This window comes from Ambystoma mexicanum, chromosome 1p (assembly GCF_040938575.1).
Source record: "Ambystoma mexicanum isolate Mex_15411 chromosome 1p, UKY_AmexF1_1, whole genome shotgun sequence".
Taxonomy (NCBI): domain Eukaryota; kingdom Metazoa; phylum Chordata; class Amphibia; order Caudata; family Ambystomatidae; genus Ambystoma; species Ambystoma mexicanum.
Genome location: NC_090921.1, coordinates 99968698 through 99992089, shown reverse-complemented (window position 1 = coordinate 99992089; position 23392 = coordinate 99968698). Strand labels below are relative to the sequence as shown.

The following is a 23392-nucleotide window of genomic DNA, read 5'->3' as shown; positions in this document are numbered from 1 at the left end:
GAAGTTGTTTAAGAGGGTCATATGTAGGGAGGGGGTGAAATCTAACTGCATTAAAAGTGTGAAATGGGGTCCTCAGCCAGTGTGTATTCCATCTGGGGAGTTCCTAGGAAGGAACATGCCTAGGATTCAAAATAGTAATGCTATTTATGAGGGGGAAGAGACTTTGAAAGTAACAGAGGATATCCAAAGCAATGGAAATGGGAAGAAACAATTTATTATCTACCAGACCCAAATAGATAGTGAAAATCGGCAAACGATTAGACCCTCATCTCAACAGAGATCAAGATTGGTTACTTGTCTCCAAAAAGGAGCCAGAGGGCCCAATCTATGGGAGCAGGACTTGAATATAGAAGGGGGAAATATCCCCAAGAGTTAAGACTAAGATCATTGCGTGGGATTTGAAAATGTCATATCTACTACCTGAGAGCAGGCAGACTGTAATCAACCGTTGAAGTATTCTTTCCCTATTAGCAAAAGAACCCTCATTAAGAGCATTATCTATTAAGGATTTAGAACGTGTCGAAATGTTCTATCCCATAAGAACAAACGTGGCAATTGTGACCTGCCACTTGTAAATATTATACAACCTGATCTTCAAAGAATTTTGCTCCATTAGTCAACTTGGATATGACATTCCTCCTCTAATTGACAATGGTCCACGTTATGTGGTAGGACAGTGCGAGATTAATGTAGATTATAGGAAATATGAATTAAAAACAGTGTTGAGGCAAAATGAGATTACGACTGGTCTTCGGCCAGTAAAAAAAGGGGAGATTGACCAAGCAGATGGGGTTGAAGATTGGTCTTGTGTAGCTCACTCATTAAATGGGTAGCTCCTCCACTACTGTTATTAGTGGTCCTCCCATTATGAGGGTTTTGTCATGGAACAGATGCAGGAACTTACAGCTCTTTACAAATACAGACTTAGGGTTGTTTTGGAGAAAATTCCTGATTATCTTTCTACAGGAAACCTGGCTCACTGACCCACCGGTCTATGAAGGTTATGTAACTATAAGTCAGGATGCTGAAAAGGGGAGAGGGGTAAACCATCGGGGGCTTCGGACCCTGATTAACACCTCATATGGTATTGAGAATGTAATTCAGATTCAGGGGTGGAAGGGCGATAATCAAAATATTGTTAGTCAGTGTATATTGGCATCAGCTGTTTTGTAGCCTCGATGAGAACCTTACTCTACTGACATCATTCATCTCGGGTTGGTTAGCAGAACAAAATTAATATATGGTTATCTTGGGTGGAGATCTTAATTCAAACTGCTTCGATCAAGTTAATAATGGCGACAGAGAACAGCTATAATATTACTGTAAAACACAAACATGGTGCAAAAGTGTGTGAATTGTTTGGAGACATTGGGCCTGTATAGGCTAAATCGAAATATTAAAGGGGATCTTCCTAGTCAGTCAACTTGTTTAGGTGTCATGGAAATTTGTATTCATGCAGAAAGCCACTAACCCGGATCAGAAGGCAGTTTCTTGAAGACAGGAAAAAAAAACCTGCGAACATTACAGCCCTCCGCCTGTGTGACAGGGAATGGAGGGATGCAAAATCCACAGGGAATTGAGTGTGTAGATCTGCAGTAGGTCTTCGGATTTCTGAATGCTGGGCCGGACTGCTGTGTTCAGAACTGGAGACCCTCGGGTAGATATTACCTCACACGGTCTGTCAGAGATAACATGAGACGTAAGTAAGAAATCAAGAGTGAGAATCTAAGTTATAAGAGCGGATATACCTGTCTAGGTATGCAGGAAGTTTAAACTCTGATAGTTCCGTGGAGATCCCTGAGCTGTCTGTGATAAGAGTGAGAGAAGAAGAATGTATAAGCAAGATAGATCTCTATCCGGCAAGAATGAATCTGATCTAGTCCCCCGTTACCTACACGGACGGAGAGGAATGACGATTGGCTTGAACCCTGCAGTCGCAATGGCGAATTCCGTGGCAGGGCGATTCCCGATGTAAAGAGCTCGGGATGTTAAGTACGCTGCAGGAAAGGATAAGACAAATGTAGTCAAAGCATAATCGCAAGCATTCTGATTCCGGCAATGTTATGTGTCTTCCTACAGTGCTCAGGAGACGCAGGACCTAATGAGAGACCAGGTTGCAGGGAAGTAACTTCCGGAAAAGGCAGAATCGTAATGCTGTCAGAACTCAGAGGCTTCGGAGAGCATATGGGGAAGGCGGACGCAGCCGCGGAGGACTCAGATCTCAAAAGAACTGCAAGGCTAGGCAAAGGACACAACAAGGAACAATAAAGTGAGTGCCTTAGATGGCGTACTTACGGAGTATCATGCATAAGGGTAGCGACGCACTGGGGCTTAGTGTCCAACTGCTTATATTCCGTCATGTGACATAACGGAGACAGAGTTGCATTGCAAACAGAAACAGACAGCTGATTGCCGATCGAGCGGCGCTTCCAGGCGGCCATGTTGGGATGTGTCCAAGCAACCATGTATCGTATCCTACCGCGGCGCCACCAAGACCAGCGCCCATAGTGAGATGTAACAGTAGGGGGTTGAGTTACTCCATGCTGCATTACCAATACATCACATGCACATCAACGAAATGTTATATCTGGGCTGTAATTTATTTGAGGTCATTCCGTGCGAATGGAGTGACCATGGGATGATTTCGTCAGCATTCCAGATCACATGAAGAAATAACAAAGACAAGGTGATATCTGGTATTAGGGTTGGCCTGGGGTCTAATCGAGTTAGTTGTAATAAGCACAAGTTGGCCAATGCTTCGCTTGACTGTAAGCTGAATATATGAAATATGAACAATTATTAATGATTTTTTTCGAAGGTAAAGGTATTTTAGAGATGTGAAATCAAAATCTCTTCCCCTGCAGCGTAGACATTTTCACCAATTTGATAAGGAGGTGAAAAACAGAAACAGTACTAAGTGCATAACTAAGGGTCTTCAAGAGGGGAGTTGAAAAGGACCAATGTTCTATAACTTAAGTGATTAAAGCTTTAAAAAAACATACCGCATCTGGATTCATATGCATCGATAAAAACTATTGCAGAGAGATGTAGAAATTATGTTGGGCTCTCTTTGCATTAAATTAATCCCATAGGTGAGGATCAGTGGGTGAGGTATTTTGACTCCATATGTGGAGGGGGAAAGTAAGAAGTGAATGGGTAACTGTGGCTAAAATGATTGATATACGGATATCACTGAGGAGACCATACTCGCAGTGATTTTAAGTACCAGCAATTCTAGGGCCCCTGGACCGAATCGAGTAGCCAATGTGGTTTTTATTGGAGATGCCTCCACTTTGGTGTTGATTTTAGTGATTTATTTTAGGCAAATTGTAAACTCAAAAACAATTTAGACTACATGGCATACTGCGAATCTAATCCAAATATGTAAGAATGGAAATCGTAAAGGTCCAAAAAACTACAGGTCTTGGAAAGTTTTTGCAGTTTTGCTGTTGCAGCATCTGGTGGTCTGGGCTTTGGAATCGGGATATACAAAAAAATGGCAGCCTGGATTTCTTAGAGATCACAGTACTTCCTTGAATGGTCAGCTTTTGGGGATAGTCCGTAAATTGGCATGGAGCGGAAGGGCGAGTACCACTTATGTAGTGAAGTTTAGAAAAGAAATATAAGGCTTAGTGGCACAGCTGGTATATTGGGCGACTCATTCAGAATTGGTTACAGACAAAAATAACTTAAGCCAAATCCAGAAAATGGGGATAGGAATACCCCTTTATTTCCACAAATTTATCGTGTATCGTCGCAGGTCACTGGATAGACGGTAAGCCAGAGGGAACCCGTCATAAATAGTAACACAAATATGCAAATATTATAAGGGCAAATTTATGACTATAGAGGTTAATAAAAATGATCTTTTAACCTCTATAGTCATAAATTTGCCCTTTATAAGGCGCAATGTTCTGGATCTTTTTGGATGCTTTTGCATATTTTTGTTAACACTTATGTAGTGACCATGAATTTATACTCTCTGGTTGATAACGTGAATAGGAACTTGCTTCAGGAAAAATGCACGGGTGGAATATAGTGGTGGGTTTATTAAGGTTAATTGTGGCTCTTCATTCAGACTCAAATATTCAGGTGCGATTGAATGACACTGGGGCCTTATTGCAAAAAATTCCAACCTACACGGGATTACGACAGGAATGCATTCTTGCTCCCTGTCTATTTAATTTGTATATCTCGGACGTAGAAGAGATCTTGGTCCATTCAGCATTTGTGATACTGAAGAAGAATGGGGAGAAATTGTTCTGGCTCTCCTACGCTGATGATTTTTTACTTTTTGAACTAACTCCCATGGGACTTCAAAGATGAAGTATTGCTTTTGGAAATTATGTGTATGAAAATTCATTATCCATAAATACTCAGAAAACGAAGGTGATTTAATTCACATCTAAAAAGAAAGCCAAATCTTCTGCCTTTTTGTGTGGTGTGCAAAGACTGGAGATGATTGATCGCTTAATTTATTTGGGGTTCCCAAAATTTGATAAGCCAGCCAAATCAGTCACAAGGGAATGTCTATTAAAGAAATCCTCTGGATTGATGAATCAGATCACCAAGGCTGATGGTAAATACAGCACATTTTCTAATATTCCGGCTATACGATTCTATGAGGGGAAAATTGTCCCCAAGATAACTGATGGCATAGAACTCTATGATATTACTATCTTAGAGTATTTGGTGAAGAGTATTACAAGTGCCAAAATCGTTCCCTATTGCAGTAATTAGCTATGAATTGGGGATTTTGTCGCTCAGAAGCAGAGGAATATGGATCATTTTACATTTATTAAACCAAAATCTAAAAGCAGAAGAAGGTACTCTTTACTGGGACCTAAATGAGGCGATGACTTGTGGTGTAAACCAGAGAGGTTTGTGTTCGCTGAACTCCCTAAACGTATTTTGTGACAGAATACTATGAGAAATTGGGTCAAGTCGTGAAGAGCTATTAATTAATCCAAATAGTACTAAAAAGCATCGAGGTACCTTGGACTGGTATTCCACCATAGATAAAATGCATTCTTCTTCTTCATTATTTCTTCTGTCAGGAGCACATAAGACGGCGGTAGTCTTGGCCCCTTTTTTTATCCATTTATCTGAGTTGAATTGTGAGGAGTAATTTCTTAAAATTTCGCTTGAACTTAATTCCATCAAAAGAAATTCTCCTCAAATACAATAAAATCTAGAAGAAAAGATCTGTAGATTCTGCAAGGAAACCACCAAACATCTGGTAAGTAGAGTATTCCTCAGCTGCAATCAATCCGAACACTTTTTCCATAGTTTGGACCTGCTTGATCTTGAATATTTCTGGGGCAGATGCTTGAGTGGCAATGTAACTTCTGACATAATTGCAGTGGTCGGTTTCCGGAGGTCCATTAATCTGTTAGATAGAGGTTATGTATAGGTGTTTCTCCTTAGGAAAGATAGGGCTCTGGCCAGATTGGTATATTGAATTTTGATTTTACGAAAGTGAAAGGTCATAATATTATACGTTTAGATATTAACATGAAATTGTGAATTTTATATTTCTTTTATGATATATGCATATATAGTTTTAAATGGGTGTAAATTATTTGAATGTTTTATCTTTTTTTTATTAACTACTTTGGTTCATGTGTTATAAAATATTAAAGATTCATTTGTACTAACCAAATAACAATACAAACATGTTTTTAAAATAAAGCATTGTGCCAATAGACATGCCCCTATCAGACAGATATTGTGCAAGTAATTGTCGCTGAGTTGAAAGTAATTGGGGCAGGAATAATATAGACATTTTGCTAATAGACATGCCCCTATCAGGTATTGTGCCAGTAATTGTCGCTGAGCTGACATTAATTGGGACAGTAATAGTATGAGCATTGTGCCAAGGGTCATACTCCTATCAGACAGGTATTGTGCCAGTCTTAATGTCTTCACTAGCCAGACTTTCAGGCAGTCAGAGTCCACTGAGTAGAACCCTGTTTTTCTCATTTCTATTGAAATAAATACAAAATCAAAATATAAAAACACGTGTTCTGTCTACATTTGTGTGTAATCATCGTTCAACTAGACAAGTGATACGATTTTTGTTACATAATCTGAGTTTACCAAATTCCCTACCTACAATCAATATTCTGCACCAGTAACTCCCCTTTATCCGTTCCTCTCGTCGTTTCGCAGGTTGTGGATTTCGCGCCGCGTATGACGAATCCTCAAGTGAAACCAGCCAGAGTGAAGTGCAGTCCCGAATCATTGGGGGAAAAGACTCGATGCCCGCAGAGTGGCCCTGGGCAGTGAGCCTGCAGAGAGATGGCGACCACTTCTGTGGAGGCTCCATTCTAAACCCAATGTGGATCCTGACAGCAGCCCACTGCTTCCAAGAAGTAACGTGAGTCTGTGTGTGGTCCTTAACTCTTCCCTCTAACCTCTAAGGCTCTTGGTAGATAGATAGAAGCATGTTGGCAATCCACTATATCCCAGTTGTAAGGTTTTAATACACATAGTGGCCACCTCATTCTTCTTCTAGGGCAGTGTGTTCATGTGAGTTAAACCTGAACAAATAATAATTCAAACAAGTGATACACATATGCAGATGCTATTTAAAAGTGCCAATTTCACCTGCACACGAATCCGTCTGCAGACATTATGTAAACAGACACATACGATGAAAAATAGTAACTGTAAAGGGGAACATGTTTGCACTTTTAAATGTTGTGTTATCAGCTGGGGACTGCTATGTCTTCACTTTGTGTACAGGAAGATCAAAGAATATTTGGTATTTTGCCTATAGGAGTTAAGGTCAGCTATTGCATGGACACGTTTATTTCTAAAAGAAGCCATTGAAAAAGGCTAATAAATACCCTTTTCCATGTTATTCTACTGGCAACAGATGCCCCATCTGTTTAGGCTACAGTATTATGAATACAGTCTAGGGACCCAATACAGGGGCCCCTTTAAAATATAAAAATACCTATGTGTCTTTCAGTGAGTAATTGGTTAGTTCGTTATAGATCCACAGTAATCCAAGACATTTTATAAGAAATTATACATATTATCAGGAGAAAGGGATGGAAGACCATATCAGCTACCACCCAAGCAGTCACTACATAGATTTATTGGCATTCCACTGCAGGTGGGTGAATGAGGTTCACCAGTTGCAATCAAGACAGCACATGTGTGGGCCATCAAAGCCTTCCACTGACAGATCTGCTTATGTGCATAAACAAAGAGCTGCATAAATACACGTGAATAGTCTTAAGCAATATATCCCGAGCAGGGGAGGATTACTGGTCCGGTAATGCCCCAGAGCATAAGCAGAAGTAATGTCCTCTGCTCGGCACGTTGTACTGGGGTACTAATAGCATATTTCTCTTAAGCGGTGTGTTTACTGTTTCTCAACTCGAGAAAAAAACTACAAAAAAACTAGCTGCCATGAATCACGGAAAAGGGAACTACACACGAGTTGGGCGGTAACGCCGGCGCTAATAGCGCTGGCGATATCTGCCCTACCGCCAAACCCACCGGCGCTATTAGCGCCGGATCACGGGTTTGGCGGATTTGGAAGTCTCCATTCCCCATTGAGCCCATTCCCCATTGGGCTCAATGGGGAAATTTCGCGCTCATACCGCCAGTGGATTTCCCGCCGGCGGTATGAGTGCGAATTTTCGGCGGATTTCCCCCCAGCTCAGAGCTGGGGAGAAATCCGCCGAAGCCCTGATTTGGCAGACCCTTAAATCCGGCGGTAACAGTTCTACCGCCGGATTTAAGGGTTACAGCCAAACTCGTGATGAGGCCCATAGTCCCTTCATACTTTCCATGGCAGCTATTTCCGGATCAGTGACACGACAGAAACACTAGTGTTCCCGGCAGCGGTGAGGAACAAAGCAGCGCCAGGTAAGTGGGGCGGGTTGTGAGGGGGGTAGAGGAGAAGGGGAAGAAGACGAGGGAGAGCGTGCATTTACCTGATACCCGGCGAGGGACGATGGCGACCTCCAGTTCCGAGGAGGCTCACAGCGGGGGCTTTACTGTGTGGGAAAACCCCCAGTCTGAGCCTCCTGATTGGCTGGGAGGCCACCACCCTCCCCCACACTGGGTACTAATAAGCAATAAACCTGTGATAGGTTGGTATTCCTGGACATTACCTGACCCGTTAATGCTCACCCATCGAAGGGTTTGTTGCTGTTAGCACCCTGGAATGCTTTCTGGAGTGTTAATATATATTTTTTAAAGTTAAGAAATGGCGTTTCCCAACTAGAAAACAATTTCAAACGAAAATGTCCACCATGGAGAAGGTAGAAGGAAACTACTTGTTGTCTCTTTCCATGGTGACTATTGCCTCATGGGAAAGGGCTGAAACAGCAATAGTTCCTGGAGCCAGCAAGGGATGTGGTGGTGCAGGTAGTTCAGGCTCAGGGTTTAGGTCTATGAACCCTGAAGTAGGAGAGATGATTAGGCTATTTAAGGGCTACACCAAGGGAAGAGAGAGACAGAGAGTGAGAGAGAGAGACCGTGAGAGTGAGTGAGATAGAGAGAGAAAATAAATAAATAAATAAATAAATAAATAAATATGAACAGATGTTACACCAGGAAGTTAAGAAGAAAAATCCATATATAAACCCCGATTGGAACAGAAAAGAAGAAACACTATCACTCAGAACCTTAGCCTGATCCTAGGAAGGGAGAGAGTTTCCAGTACATTTTCCCATCACATCCAAGGCCCTGCTGAGCTCCAACCAGAGAGGCAAAGAACCCAACAGCATACCAGGAGAGAAGGGAGCAGGGCTGTCCAAGGTTTAATCCAACAGACTCACCAGCCTACATTGAACCCCGTGTGCTGTTCTCAACTGCAACCTTTTAAAAACATAAGTAAATCACCTTCCTGTGTAATTAAGTGGAACATCCCTGTAGAACATAACTAGTCTGCGGTTGGTGGTTAGCTCTGTAAGTTAAAAACAATAACTTAATTGCATTAGCCTCTACAGAAGCAAGGCTCTAAGAGTATACACCTGCCTTCACATTTTGACACTGGGATAGCAGGACCTAATGCCCTGCAAGGATTTTACTCAAATGTATGTTACTAATGAGCATCTCTTTTCATAATTGTCAAGTCCCTTAGGTCCAAAACCCTTAGCACTAAGGTATTATTGAGATGCAAGGGGGGCATTCGGCAGGTTTTCAGAATACACAAGGTGGAGGTTGTTTGGTTTTCAAAAGTAAAGCACAGTGTTAAGACACTAAATGCTTGAGTGAGTGTTAATGTTGTTAGGAGGAGAACTGTGAGGAAGACCTCATCTTACTTGATCTCTCTTCTGCATTTGACACGGTCAACCATGCCATCCTGCTGAGCCATCTCCTTGATAACCTGGGTATCACTAATCAGGCCTTGGCTTGGCTGACCTCTTTCCTCTCCGATTAACCCTCCCAGGTCCAACTTGGGTCCTTCCTTTCCTCTATCTCACTCTCTATCTGTGGTGTTCCCCAGGGGTCTAACCTCTCTCCCTGGCTGCTCAACCAATACCTGGCACTTTTTGCCCACTTCCCCAGCTTTCAGTGCTATGCGGATGATACTCAACTCCTTTACTGGCTTCCGTCTGCCACTTCTTCTCCATCTCTCATCTCTGACTGTCTGTCCGCCATCCAGGAGTGGTGTGCCGCCAATGATCTCTGCCTTAATGCCAGTAAGACCGAGATTCTCTTCATCGGCACACGTGCGCCCTCCTTAACTGTCGCTCTCTGGCCGGCTTCTCTTGGCCCTCTTCCTGCTCCCACCTGTGAGGCTAAAACCTCGGGGTCATGTTTGACTCGACTCTCTCCTTCTCTTCTCACATCTCTGACGTCACTAAGAAATCACACTACCAGCTGCACCTCCTCAGACGTATTCTTCCTTTCCTCTCCTTGCCCCAGAAGCTCACTGTCTCCAGAGCTCTGATTCTCTCGAGGCTGGACTACTGTACCAGCCTCTTTTTAAATGTGCCTGTTTCTACTCTCCGCCCTCTGCAACTCATCCAGAACAGGACTGCAAGACTTGTCCTTGGCCTCAAGCACAGGGATCGTATCTCTCCAGGACTGAAATCTCTGCATTGGCTCCCAGTGGCTGTGAGGATTAAGTTCAAGACCCTGTACATTGTCCACAAGGCCTACTGCGGCCTGGGGTCTCAATACCTTAAACTCTCTCTTCCTAAATATCTTCCTTCTCGAGTTTTTTACTCATCTGCCTCCTACTCCTCAGGGTCAGTCGCTTCACCAAGCAACGAGTTATGGTAGACCTCTGTCTTCGGCAGGGGTATTCCTCTGGAACAGCCTCCCTGCCCCCCTGAAACTTGAAGAAAACCATCTCTGGCTCCGGAAGCACCTCAAAACCTTCCTCTTTAATTCTGCTTTCTCTCCTCCTCTCCCCTGCTGAACTCCTGGCTGAAACTAAAACTGCACTGGTTGCCTGGCCACCCTCTGATCTCGAGCCCTGGTCCCCTCCCCCACCAGATGCACACCTGCACTGCCTCCCTGGCAACCGCCGCACTTGTGGACTGTTTCTGTATCCCTACAGTCCACTACCTGCACTTGACACCTGATGTCTGCACTCACCCTTGCACTTGCCACCAGCTGGCTGCACCTTTTACTTATGGCTTTCTATTTATTCTATATTTTCTACTGTTGATCTCATGTACTGCACTGGCCCCTCCCTTTCTCCCCCCGCACTTTTCCCATATCCCCTTCCACTGAACCTGCACGATCTCAAATTCACCTGGCCTAGTAAGATCGTTGTCTCTGTTTTCCCTCTGTTCTCCCTCTCTTGCCTCGTTGCGCCTTGAAACACTTGTGTATAGGCTCGTTATACATGCCATATCATATCATATCAAGAATAGATTTTCTATTTCCTTAACTAAGTGCTCTGCAGGAATCAGGTTGCAGCCAAAGCCAACATGGAGTTGGTGAATCCAGGCAGTGATTAGTCAGGGGACCTGAAGAAGAGATTGTGGAACTTTGAACAACATTCTCAACTGTTTCCTCTGTAGTTTTAGGACCAAAAGGTCACAAGATTTAAGTGATCCATACATGGGTCCTATTTATCCAAATATTGGGAGCAACGTGATAAAGAGTAACATCAGAGTGCCTGTGTCTGCGAGGGATAAGATACAGAGAAATTGGTAGGAGAAAACCAAACCTTTAAGAGGAAGAAACATGTAACAATATATATAGTTGTCATAATGGTTAACCCCTTAGGTGCCAAGGCCGAGTATGCTTGTCCTTTTTGTATAGACTTGCATAATAGCCTGGCATTTACTCTTTAAAGCCGCTGAGGCAAATTTGAACTAAAATCCTGGCGATCGCAATTCTGCATAGATACATGTTGTTTTCACTGGATGAAGTGTTCGCTTTTAAGGAGTATGAACCCTGTTTCTGAAGACACTATATGTTGGCGTGATTTGGGAGGCAATTATGTGGACATACCAACTTACCTAGTACCAGGAATGGGAGAATAACAACTATGAAAATACTCACTCTGGGTATCATTATTTGTGTGTGGAAGCCGGAGGCAAGGCACGTCATATCTGCGCAGTGAATTCGAGTTTAAGAGGCTGCAAAATCTTGGTGTGTGAAGCGCAAGCTGTGGAGCGTGTTAAGATGGATTTCTAGACTCTGGTCTGGTGGACAAATTTTAGGAGGCCCCCTGGGCATAATGAACATGGGAACTCTGAGAGGTTAGCCAAAGCCAAGCAACATATCCTAAATCCTGGCTGGAAGTAAGTGCAAGCCCACCAATGGTAAGGATATGCACCATCCAAACAGCCCGCAGTGGTCCTATCAGTGACCACTGTGGATTTCCCGCTTGCCACACACCCAGACTCTGGCACCACAGATGTAGAGTGGGACCAGACAGGCCCACTCACGTCCTGGGCCGCACACACAAAATGGCATCACTAGCCCTTGAAAGCAGCAGCTTTACCTGGCAAGTGCATTACCTTATTTTGGATTTCAGACCTGAGATGGCAGGAGGAAGGGCAAATAATAATGTGGCCAAAGGACAAGCGAAAAACCTGGTAGCATGGCACTCACCACGTTTAGTAGCCAGAGACACAGTTATAAGTACGTGAACCAAGTGAAGAACGGATCAAACGAAGTGAGCAATAGTCCAACAGCGATTTAGACAACAAATTCCGCCTCAGCGCAGTGGAGTAAAAGCAGGAAAGAATCCAAAGAAACATGAAGTGATAAGAGAGGCAACTCAATTCAGAGAGGGAACATTAATAAAATCCCCAGTCACTTGAGAACTTCTACTATAGTTTGTAAATAGTTTAGTTAATGTGACATTGATGACAATGACCTAGAGACAATTCAAGATAAAGAACTCTTTATCAATTTGTAGGTGAAAAGACTAAGACTTGTTAAACAGCCTCTCAGCAGAAACACAGAGGCTACAGGTATATCATGTTACAAGGAAAAGTGTTTTGGGGGTTATTGTTTTAGAGAATTAAAGGTAACCATGCTTGTGCATGTCTTGCAGATATCTTGTCCTGCAAGAGCAAGCAAGACCCGGAGCTGGTGTTTGTTTTGTTATCCACTTCAGTGAACAGGCACCTGACAATAATGTATCGATAGCTGGTGAGCCTTGTGTATGAGGACTGAAAGTCAAGAATCTAGGGTTTGAATTAGTTTCTGCTTTGAATTGTCATTGTTAAAATAAGTGCCATTTTAATTTCAACCATGGAATTATCCTGAATTTCGTGAGGCATCATAGAAATGAAGATGCTCTTGACCATAAGACATCACTCCAAGGCAATTATTGTCCATTTGCATACCCTTTAAATTTTTATCTTTTCTAAGTACATATTTTCAGTGATTTGCCAAAATAAAATTGGCATTGCTTTAACAATATAGCGGAGGGCACCACCATTTAAATGTGTTTACAAATTTTGCAACAATTCCTTTAAGTTCAGTACAATTATTAAATGTACATTGTATTCAGAACAGTAATTAGTATATGTTGATTTCAAAGAGGTCCGCCCACTATGAAAGGAAGGAGGTGTTCTGAACCGGTTGCCATGGGGGCAGTGTAGGTGTGCAACTGGCGGGTAGGGGGCCTGAGCCTGAGATCAGAGGGTAGGAGAGGAAAAAAGTGATCACTCCAGGAGAGAGGAGTGGTGAGAGGGTTAGAGAGGGGGAGGTCTGAGGAGATCAGAACATCAAGAGTGTGCCCTGCAGAGTGAGTTGGGCAGAGGGAAGAATAGAGAGAGAGATTTGCAGAGGTCACCAAAGAGACCTGTGGTTTGAAAGGAGGCATCCAGATGGATGTTGAAGTCTCAAAGGAGGAGGAGTTGAGTGGTCGAGGCCAGGAGGAAGGGAGGTCCGCGTAGCAGGACCTTGCCCTCCTAGTTGCACACGTGCTCTGCCTCCTGGCAAGCCTGCACTGGGGGGCTGTATCTGCATCCCTACAGTCCCCCTACTTGCTCTTACCCAACATTTGTCTGCACTTAACCCCTGCACTGCCGCCCTATTTTCCTATGTCTTGATCCTATGCTTCTCACGTCTCCTCGTCCCCTTCCTCTTGCACTTTTCCCCTTCCCTTTCCCTGCACTTGCTCAATCTCAATGGCACTTAGCCTAGTAAGATAGTTGTCTTGTCCTCCCTTGTCGCCCCCTTGCCTCGTCGCGCCTTGAAACACTTGTGTATAGGCACGCTATAAATAAAATATAATATCATATCGCTGGGGGAGAGCGTATGTGCTGATAAAATCTCTTCACTCTACCAGGTTGTCAAATGAAGACATCAGGAAATTGTCTAAAAGGTCCTGGATTCCTCGTCTTTGGTTTGCTGGAAGGTCAACTGGGACTAATTTAAATTCCTCTCTTCCTTCTGTCAGGAGCCTAGCCATTACTACAGAGGATGATTCAACTGTTTCCTCCATCCACTCTTTAGCCAGAAATTAGGTGGTCTAATTATAAGATGCTTTACTGCACTGCCTGCATTACCAAGTAATACATTCAGAAAAATGGCTGTTGCGCTACTCCATGGGGTTCTACCATAGTGTAAACATTGCAAAATACAAGTAACTTAAAACACATGATAACTCAGAAGACTTTGCGTAGGAAACTATGACAGTGGGTCCGATTCACCTGCATGTGTCCGGTTTCAAATGGTGGTGTGAGAGTGTTAAGAGAATTTCCCTTGGCATTGTTTCAAGGGCCCAGATACACTCACCTATCTTGGTGCACAGGGTTTCCTTTTAAGTATAACAGACGCTTCAAGAGGTATGGTGGCAGAGCAACCCAGGCCTAACCCTGAAGGGTGGTCAGAAGGTACAGCAAACACTTTGATAAACAGACAATAACTGATTGCCCACGTGATATATTCTTTAAAAGTGTAGTTTTTATATAGATAAAACAAAAGGGGAAAATCACAACAGTTATAGACTAGAGCAAAAGTACCCGTTCTCTGAACGAGTTCTGTAGACAGACATGACAACACTCTGATCAATTGTTGTAAATCAATGATCCAGTAGTTCGCTTTTCCGATTCACTTAGTGCTTGATGTGCCTTGCACTCTGAAGTAAACTAAACTGAGAATCAGCGTATGTGGCTGGCTAGCATACACCAAGCCTTCAGCGACGAACCTCCGTGATCAGAAACTCCACATGACAGCTCTTGCAGTCACAATACAAAAAGACACGAGCTGAAGAATACAAGCGAGCCGCCTTTACAGTTTTAAACAGTCAATGGTTTTCATAGTCAGCCCACAAGAATACAGTTACACAAGGCTGCAAGAGACTATTTAGCAAAACGTTGTAAAGCAGGTGAAAATTTTAAGTTGAAAGCAACACTTCCGTTTTGTCATGACAAGAATCTTTTTACTTAGCTTCTTTTTCTGATCTCTTCTCTGTAAATGACTTGTCCTTTCTTGCTTGAAGGCAGAGTTCAATACATTGTTAGGCCTTTGGAAAGGCCTAATAACCGGGAAATCCTGAAACACCTCCTACTCAGCTGTGATTCTGACAATGAAAGGCAGTTGACAGAGCTTGCAACTGCCCCTGTCAACACTCCAACCAATCAGGTCACTGCCCTTGTCCACCATCTTGGCTTGGGTTTGAATCCACTGACTGAAATGGGAAAGTTAAGGCCTAATAGGAAAAATGACAGACAGCAACACACAAATTGCCTCTCCTAACCACAATTTCCCTACCCAGGGACGCTAACAGGCAAACCAGACAGGTGACAACCCTGACAACAGGGACCCGTTTTCAGCATCATCTGGGGGTCTGTATGTGCAACATGATGATCCAATTTTCTTGCGCACACCTCCCTCCATGGCCATCAGTAAGTCCAGTACATATTGGTTGAATTCAACCCTTGTTCTTTGTCGTTCGCCATTTGGATCATATCCCACCGCACAGTTGAATCCATTTGGTGTTGGCTATGGCCTAGAACCCTGGTAGTAGAAGAGAGACAAAGATCACTTCAGTTTTGGTATGTAGGCGGTATTTATCCAGAATTTCTTTGAGCAGCTTGGAAGAATCCTCTAATAGGTAGTATGATCGTCTTTGTCGTTTTCTTCTCAATGAGCGCCACTTCGTCTTTGCTTGTGATCGTTGGGATGGCTGTGGGTTTGACACGTGTGTGGTACTGGTGGAGGTCGTGTGCGACAGGGCCAAATGGGCATCAGGAACCACTAGAATGGCTGAATGCGAGGTCGCTAGTGAGCATGTTCCTCTCCATGATGGTGGGAGATGCATCTATGCCCACTAGTCGCACACCCAAAGAATTTCCCTGAGGCCTTCTGTGCCTTTGTTAAGATCAGGGATGAATAATGTCTTATTACATGTCCTATTGGTATCCACAGGAACAGTTCCATGTCCTCGAAAACAGAACGCATACTCGTCTGTTGCTTGCTGTCAAGATAAACCTTCTATTTCAACGCAGGAGCTGCTTAGCTCCACAGACCCACCAAAGCGTAGCATCCTCAACTAAATATAATAACCAGTTGAGTTTGTGACACTCTAGGGGGAAAGGGGAATTTGGATAAAATAGGAAATCAGACACTGGAACTTGACATCCTTTGAGAAGGTAAGTATCTGCATAGATGAGAGATTAACAAGTAAAACAAATATAAATATACATGTAAATATATATATATAGATAATTTATCTCACTCATTTTGACAAAGGTTTACCTGAATATCCTCTGCTATTTGCCTAGAGGATCTTTTCCTTGTCAAGATAACTTGTTTTCATGATTAAATAACATTTGACAAGAAATGACTTTCAAAATTGAAATAGGTCAGCAAGTTCTTTATTCATATAGAATTAAAATGTGCACTATCAATTTACTGGCTTTTCCTGAGACTCAAATGGTTCATGCGGAGAGTTCATCAGTTAGTCTTATTGTCACAACTCTTGAGATGCCTTAATAAACTTTAACATTGAACTGGTGGTCTCTTTCTTCTTCCTTTGCTTAGATCTAAAATACCCTTTTTAATCATGGATCATTTTACTAATGCTTTATGAATCCTCTTTGCAAAATAAGAATTGTATTCAATTTCTTATTGAGAACTGATTTTGCAGTCATTCAATATTTGCTCTCAAAAGAAGATATTAGTTCATTGTGTTCACAAAAATTGTATTGTATATTTATTTCCAGAGTTTATATTGTGTCAGAATTGAACCTTCTGCTGTAAACGTTTTCCATATTTCACTTCTATTCAGATTAAGCTTCAAATATTATAAAGTCATTTAAATCTGATATTCTTGAATGAATAACTGACTACAATTGAATTATAAATGAGTCTTTTCAAAAACGTACTCGCCGCACCCCGCACGCACACTCACGTTAGCTTCAGGAAATGAAAGTAAACAAAACAGTGCGTATTAACACACGCGCGACACGCGTAGCAACAAAATCAATTTGACGTGGAAAAAATACAACAAAATGAGTTGCTTACCTTTTCTTCTAAGAAGAACTCAGAAAGACTTACAAGCCTTCAGCAACAAACCTCCGCGATCAGAAACTCCACATGACAGCTCCGTAACGAACGCAGTAACACGCAGCTTCACATCAACCAGACTGAATGATTCAAAGGTAAAGATTCGACCTTTGAAGATAAAATCTAAACATTAACAAATCGCGCGATTAAAACCGATGGCTATTCTAAAATAACACGCGCTTAAAGAGATATATTATTTAAAAACTTGCACATATAAAAATATGCGCATACAGATAATTGTTCCTAAAAAACGAACGGATTCTAAAAATCTAGAATAACATTATTTTACAAGGATTTTAACTTTCAACTTGAAATCCACTGTATTTTGTTAGATTATTCATACTTAGCTCAGGTTCTTGAAATGCAGGTTGCTGAATTTAATTCTTCTGCTCATAAACATGAATTCTTTCTTCCAAAAGAGTTGTGATGTTTTTTTTATAAGTTTATATTCAACATAAAGACTTCTTACTGGAATCTTTGGCCTAAAATTCAGATGAACACAAAAACATAGCTTGCTCATAAGACAAAACTCAATGAAAGGCAGTTTAGAATGTTTGGATTAAACCTTTATTTACCTCTCAACCAATCACGGCTCCAGCTCAACTCCACCATTTTGGCTTGGGATCCCCACTGCTTCCTGAAAACTAAAGTTACGGCCCAACCAAAAACAGATAGAGTGTAAAAAACAGAGTGTAAAAATAAAGTTCTTGCAGTTTATCTACTCAAAGACAGATAGAATGCTTTAGGTAATAAAGTTCTTGCTTTAGTTCAGAGATCTGACACTTGCACTTTCACTGGAGTTCATTTTGTTTCGATCCATGTCAGTTTCTACACATATGTGGCCCATATGGTAAGACAATTCATCATATGATCTCTTCATCGAATCCTGCCAATCCCCCTGCTGCACAGTTTACTACTGCCTCCCACCTGTTTGACACAAACAACACTCCATCCACCTTCAACAGTGGGCGTGCCTTGCACCGGGAGTCTTTGTCATCTTTTGTACATCTTTCCTCATCTTTGTCCACCAGCACAATTCACACTTCGTGCTCTTGGAACATGCTTCGAACCCGACACAGTGTCAAATGAACCAAACACTTGGCTTCTAGAGGTGTCATTTCTCAGGGTAGTAACATTTTGGGTGCCCCTGACGCATGCAGGATGAGATAGTAAACGTAGCAGCTCCCATTTAACCTCTATTGAATGCGTGCGACTGTACCACAAATTACTAAATTCCAGAGGATGCACATCATTCATTGTGTCAAGTACAACCCCTTTACACTGGTCATACTCCCTTTCTTCTTCAACCTCTCTTTTAACTCAAGGCTTCTCTTGCCATGTAACTGTATCAACTACCCTGGTTATTTTGATATATATTAGGTTATTTTGGAGAACTTCATTGCAAACAGTGCCATACTCAAACAATCGTCATGTTTTGTACACCCTATAATACACCCCCTCTTTATATGTATGAACCATATAAACTGGCTGAGCGAGTATATACACAATCCTGAAACAAATCCTCCACATATGTACAATATAGACATTATCATGCATTGCTTGTGATGAGGAGCCTGCATGGGGTGAGAATAATGAGAGAGCCATGCAATATTCATATTATTGTTCATGTTGTACAATAATAGAACAATTGCTTTGTACCATTGAACTATTATGGTCCTAAAAGGAAAACACATAATTGGGAACTTTTTTGATTTATACAAAGTTGCAAGAGGTAGTAACGGCAAGAGGTAGTAACTGTATTCAGAATGGGAAGAGCTAGTAATTTTATTCAGGCTGACACTGAGAATCCTGCAAAGGAGAAGCTGTATGGAGAGCCTTTCGGACATCAGAGAGGTTTACCCAATACGGCAACTGCTTAACCTTTACCGCAAATGGGCTGGCATACATTATGCTTTAAGGGCTGTTAAAGCGCGGCTCACTCCATCTTTGTACGAAGTTCCGAACAAATACAGTATCTCCAGGCAGTAGTTGCACTGGAGGCGAGCTCGCAGTTGCAGGTGTAGCGCTGTTATCTTCTGCTTTTCTCAACGCTATCTGGGGAGAGAGAATCTTATTGCATTTTGTTAACTGATGCAAATATACTGTCAATTCTTTTCCTAAGACAGCTGCAGCCCTGTGAGCATCAGGCGCACTACGTGTGGGCGAAAGTGGTGTGAGCATTTGCCTTCCAGACACTATTTCGTGGGGCAAGAGGTGATGGTCTTTGCAGGGCTGCATCCTCAAGGTGAATAAGGCCAGGGGAAAACAGTGGACCCAATTCCTCTTTAGGGTAACACACAATTTATACAATTTGGCCATTAATAGGCCGTTTATTCTCTCAACCATCTGTTGGCTTGCAGATGGTAGATGGAGCACATCTTATGCCTAATGTCTAACAGAGCAGCTATTTCCTTGAACAGCTCATTGAAGGAGTGTGTACCATTATCAGATTTCAGTACTTCACACACTCCCCTGAAGGGGATTACTACTCTAACTAAAAATGTGGCTGCTGATTTAGTGGCTGGATGTGCACATGGCCCAGCCTCAAGCCAATGGGAGAACGGGCAGACAACAAATATAAGATAACGATATGAATTGCACCGCTCTCCCAAGTCGCCAAACTCTCACAACGGTCCACTGGGGCGTGGTAATGTGACTTGCAGCCTCTTTAATGTATGCTCTGTATTGTACATGTGGCAAGTAGTGCAATGTGTAATGAAAACATTTAACAATTCTTGAACATTTGGCCTGTCCTCTTGTATATCCACAGCAGTGTGCTGCTTTGACACATGTGAGATGTAGTGCAGTTGTTCAAATGCAACCATCAGCAACTCTTGGGGCATTAGTACTTTACCTGCGATGACCGGTCTCCATATAAGGTCAGTGGGAGATTGCATACACCCTATCTTTTGCCACAACAATTTCTCCTTCTGAGATTCCTGCCCCTGTAGTTCAATAAAATGGGTATTGGGCAGTGCTTTGTATATAACTTTTATTTGTGCTTGTACATTGGCCACTTTTGGATAGGCTACAATATATGGCACTAGGAGATAGGCAGCTATTTTGGCCACTTGATCTGCGGTTTCTTTACTAAGCAAAATTGGTCAGTATTGTTAGTATGCGCAGCACACTTTACTACAGTGACAAGTGTAGGCTGCAAGAGAGCATAAATCAATCTGTCTAATAGGGGGACTTGTCAGCCCTTCTGAACCCTCTCTTCTTCCACTGTGATAGTCCATAATGAACAGCGGTGGTGCCATATGCTGAATCAGAGTATATTGTAAACTGAAACCCTTGGGATGCCTCCAGCACCACAATTAGGGCAACGAGTTCTACAGCCTTGGCAGAATAATGCATGGGAAATCTCTTATGTACCAATACCTCATACTCGCCATACACTAGGCGTACCACTGATGCCCCTCTGTGTCTCTTACCTGTATCCCGGTCAATAGTTGCTGACCCATCAACGAAAAATATTTCTCCATCGTCAAAAGCACAGTCCTTTGCTTTGGGTATGTCATCGTCTAGCCCCTCGTATATGACACAGTCATGTACGTCATCATCTTTGTTGATTGGTTCAGTGATGTGGCTGGGTTTACTGTCTTACACCTAGCTATGTGAATGGATGGGCTGGATAGTATTACCTCATATGCCAAGGCACTTTGTGTTCTCGGGCTGGAATCTTTTAAAAAATGTTGTTCGATTTGGTTGGGTAAGTGAGTACATTTTAACACATAGATGGGGTGGGGTAATGGGATAGAATAAGGTCAGGGTAAGTGGGGGGAGCCCCCCCGCATAATTAAAAAAACATTTGAAGACATTTTGTTTAAAAGATTCAAGTCTGACATAGTTGGGAGGGGCCAAAGGGCAGGGGGAAATGCAGCCTTGAGGACAAAGGCTGAGAAGGGAATGGGAAGGTAAAGACAGAGAGAGGAAGTGCAGGTATTCCAGTTGCTTTACTGGCAGATTAAAAATGCAATGTATTTGCCACTACATGTGCGCATTAAGGCATTTAGTATTATAATGCGAATGGTAGCAATGGCTGGTAATAAGGCCATTTTTGGACCACCCTCCGTTAAGGGAATTGCAACCACTGAGCTTAAGGCGAGGGCTTACACACCTGACAAGAAAGGGAAGCCAGACCCCCCTTGGTGCAGGTAAGATGCTTAGAGCGAAAGGCTTAACTTTCAGGTAGGCTTAGCTTGTTGATAGAAAGGTACACTTAGTCCACACACATTTCTGTGGAAAATACACCACACTAGCATACTGAAAAAAATATACTTGTACCTGGATTTGAAGGGGATACAGGCTTGCTAAGGGAGCCAACAGCGTACGGCGAGGGCTAGCATGATGTGGTTGAATTTGCTAAGTCTGCAGCATGTAAGACACATATCAGGGGTCCAAGGTTGTAACCAGAATGCCTTACAGGAGGGCATTTCCACCATGCAGGTGTGAGAGAATCAAGACTTGGGTAGCAGATCTGAAATTCTTTGTTGGGCTAAAGGGCTTGACTTTCCACTGGAGGGAAAAATGAGTACAAACCCTTTTATGTCATCCCTTCTATGTGCTCCTTGAAAGAGAGGTGTCTAGCGCGTAGAACCCAAGGGACTTGGCGCAGGTGGCAAGCTGGGGTGTGAAGCCATTGAGGTTCATAGCAGAGAGCTGGATGTCAGGGTGTTGGGTGTCAGGGTGTTGGGTGTGGATGTCAGGGTGTTGGGTGTTTCTTCAGCATTAGGAATTCAGTCTTGGAGGGGTGAGCTTCAGGTAAAGATATACAGCACTAAATCACTGTCAATGGGCCTCATTCCGAGATTGGAGGCAGCTGTGGCACTATTAGCGCCATGGCTGCCTCCAATACCGGGACCGGTCTGTTTGGATGGGGACTTACCCGGTCATTCCGACCCTGGAGGACCCGGTAAGTCCCCATTCAACCAACCATTCCCAATTCCCATTTTAGCCCCCATAGGGCTCAATGGGAATGGGGAAGGCGTTAATAACGGGCCCGTGAATAGCAGGCCCCTTATTAGTGCCCTGGTCCCTTAGCGGGACCTGTAAAGGATGTGTGGTCAAACCACACGTCCTTTACTGTTCCCGCTAAGGGACCTCGGAATTGGGCGGTAAGGGATTACCGGCACCGGTCTCCTTACCGGTGCCCGGTATCTCTTACCGCCCAAGTCGTAATGAGGCCCAATGTCTGTGATGGGGAATATCTTGAGATAGAGCTTGATTTCATCTGCATATTGGGGGATGCAGATGACGTCTGTAGCTAGGAGATTTCCGAAGCGCCCCTTAAAATGGTTGAAGATAAGAGGGAGAGGATGGATCCTTGCAGAACTCCACAGGTGATGGAAAGAGCTGGTGATCTGGTGAAATGCATTAGAACAAATTGGTAGCAGTTGCGAGATTTGAAACAACTGAAGATGCTCTCCCTGGTCCCTATGCAGCGATGTTGAATGTCTACTGTGTTGAATGTGGCGGAGACGTCAAGAACCACGAAGCAAGGATGGCCATCATCGATCTCTTTGATGGTGGTCGATTCCATGCTGCAACTGGGTATAAAGCTAGATTGGTTGGTTGTTGACAGTGATGTTTTGTAGAAGTTGCTTGGCCACTGCTTTGTCAAGGAGAATTCACTGCATGATGCAGCGTTAGCCACAGGAACATGGCGCACATCCAGGTTCCTGTGACCAATACCACATCATGCAGTGGATGAACAGAATCCCCATGCCAGAGGTTAAGACAGCAAAATATATAGCTGTTGAGCTCTTCCTGTGCTGGAAGAACAATTAGGCTGTAGTGTCACCCTGTGTTTGGTTTTACACCAGCTTAAGTAGAACTTTTTAAAAAATATATTTTTTTATGTTAAAGATAAAGGAACCCAAAGGAAGCAACAAAGTAAATTACAAACATTGCAAACAAATGGATTGGGATTAGAATCCCGTGATGGAAATGTTCAAGGGAGACTAGACCGAAGATAATTTCTCAGAAAATAACCTTCGGTCTTTTTTCCCCTGAATATTTCCAACTTGGCCCTCACCCCCACCCACACCTCCATCCCCCTTACTTACCTTGCAGCGGCACATTTCACTGTGTGCCGCCGATTCGCTGTATCCCTGCAATGCCTGTTCCCTTTCACTTCCGTGATCGGGAACCGGCACCACACAGTCTTTTCCTTTTTTATTGTTACTTTTTCGATCGGCTGCGGGGGATACCCCGGCAACCCCTGCTCACAATATAGTGAGCAAGGGTGCGGGGGACACCAGCGCAGCCCCCACAGTCCTTACCATCGAATGGGGGATTTGGTCGAATTTTTCTGCCATTCAGAATTTTCGAATGCACTAAATGCGGCCTAATCTCCCATTCAAGCTTTCTTTGCAGGCTTTTTGGACGTTTCTGAAACAAATAGGTAAAAGTGTATACATTATATCAA

General features: G+C 43.0%; 1 protein-coding gene across 1 annotated transcript in view; it reads left to right on the top strand.

The window, feature by feature from the left end:
• The window catches only part of LOC138455103 (serine protease 52-like), an 84447-nt gene that overhangs the window by 17998 nt on the left and 43057 nt on the right, over positions 1-23392 (top strand). The window contains exon 2 of the mRNA XM_069607089.1: positions 6172-6379. Coding sequence (XP_069463190.1) covers positions 6172-6379 — 208 coding nt within the window. The remainder of the gene's footprint in view (positions 1-6171; positions 6380-23392) is intronic.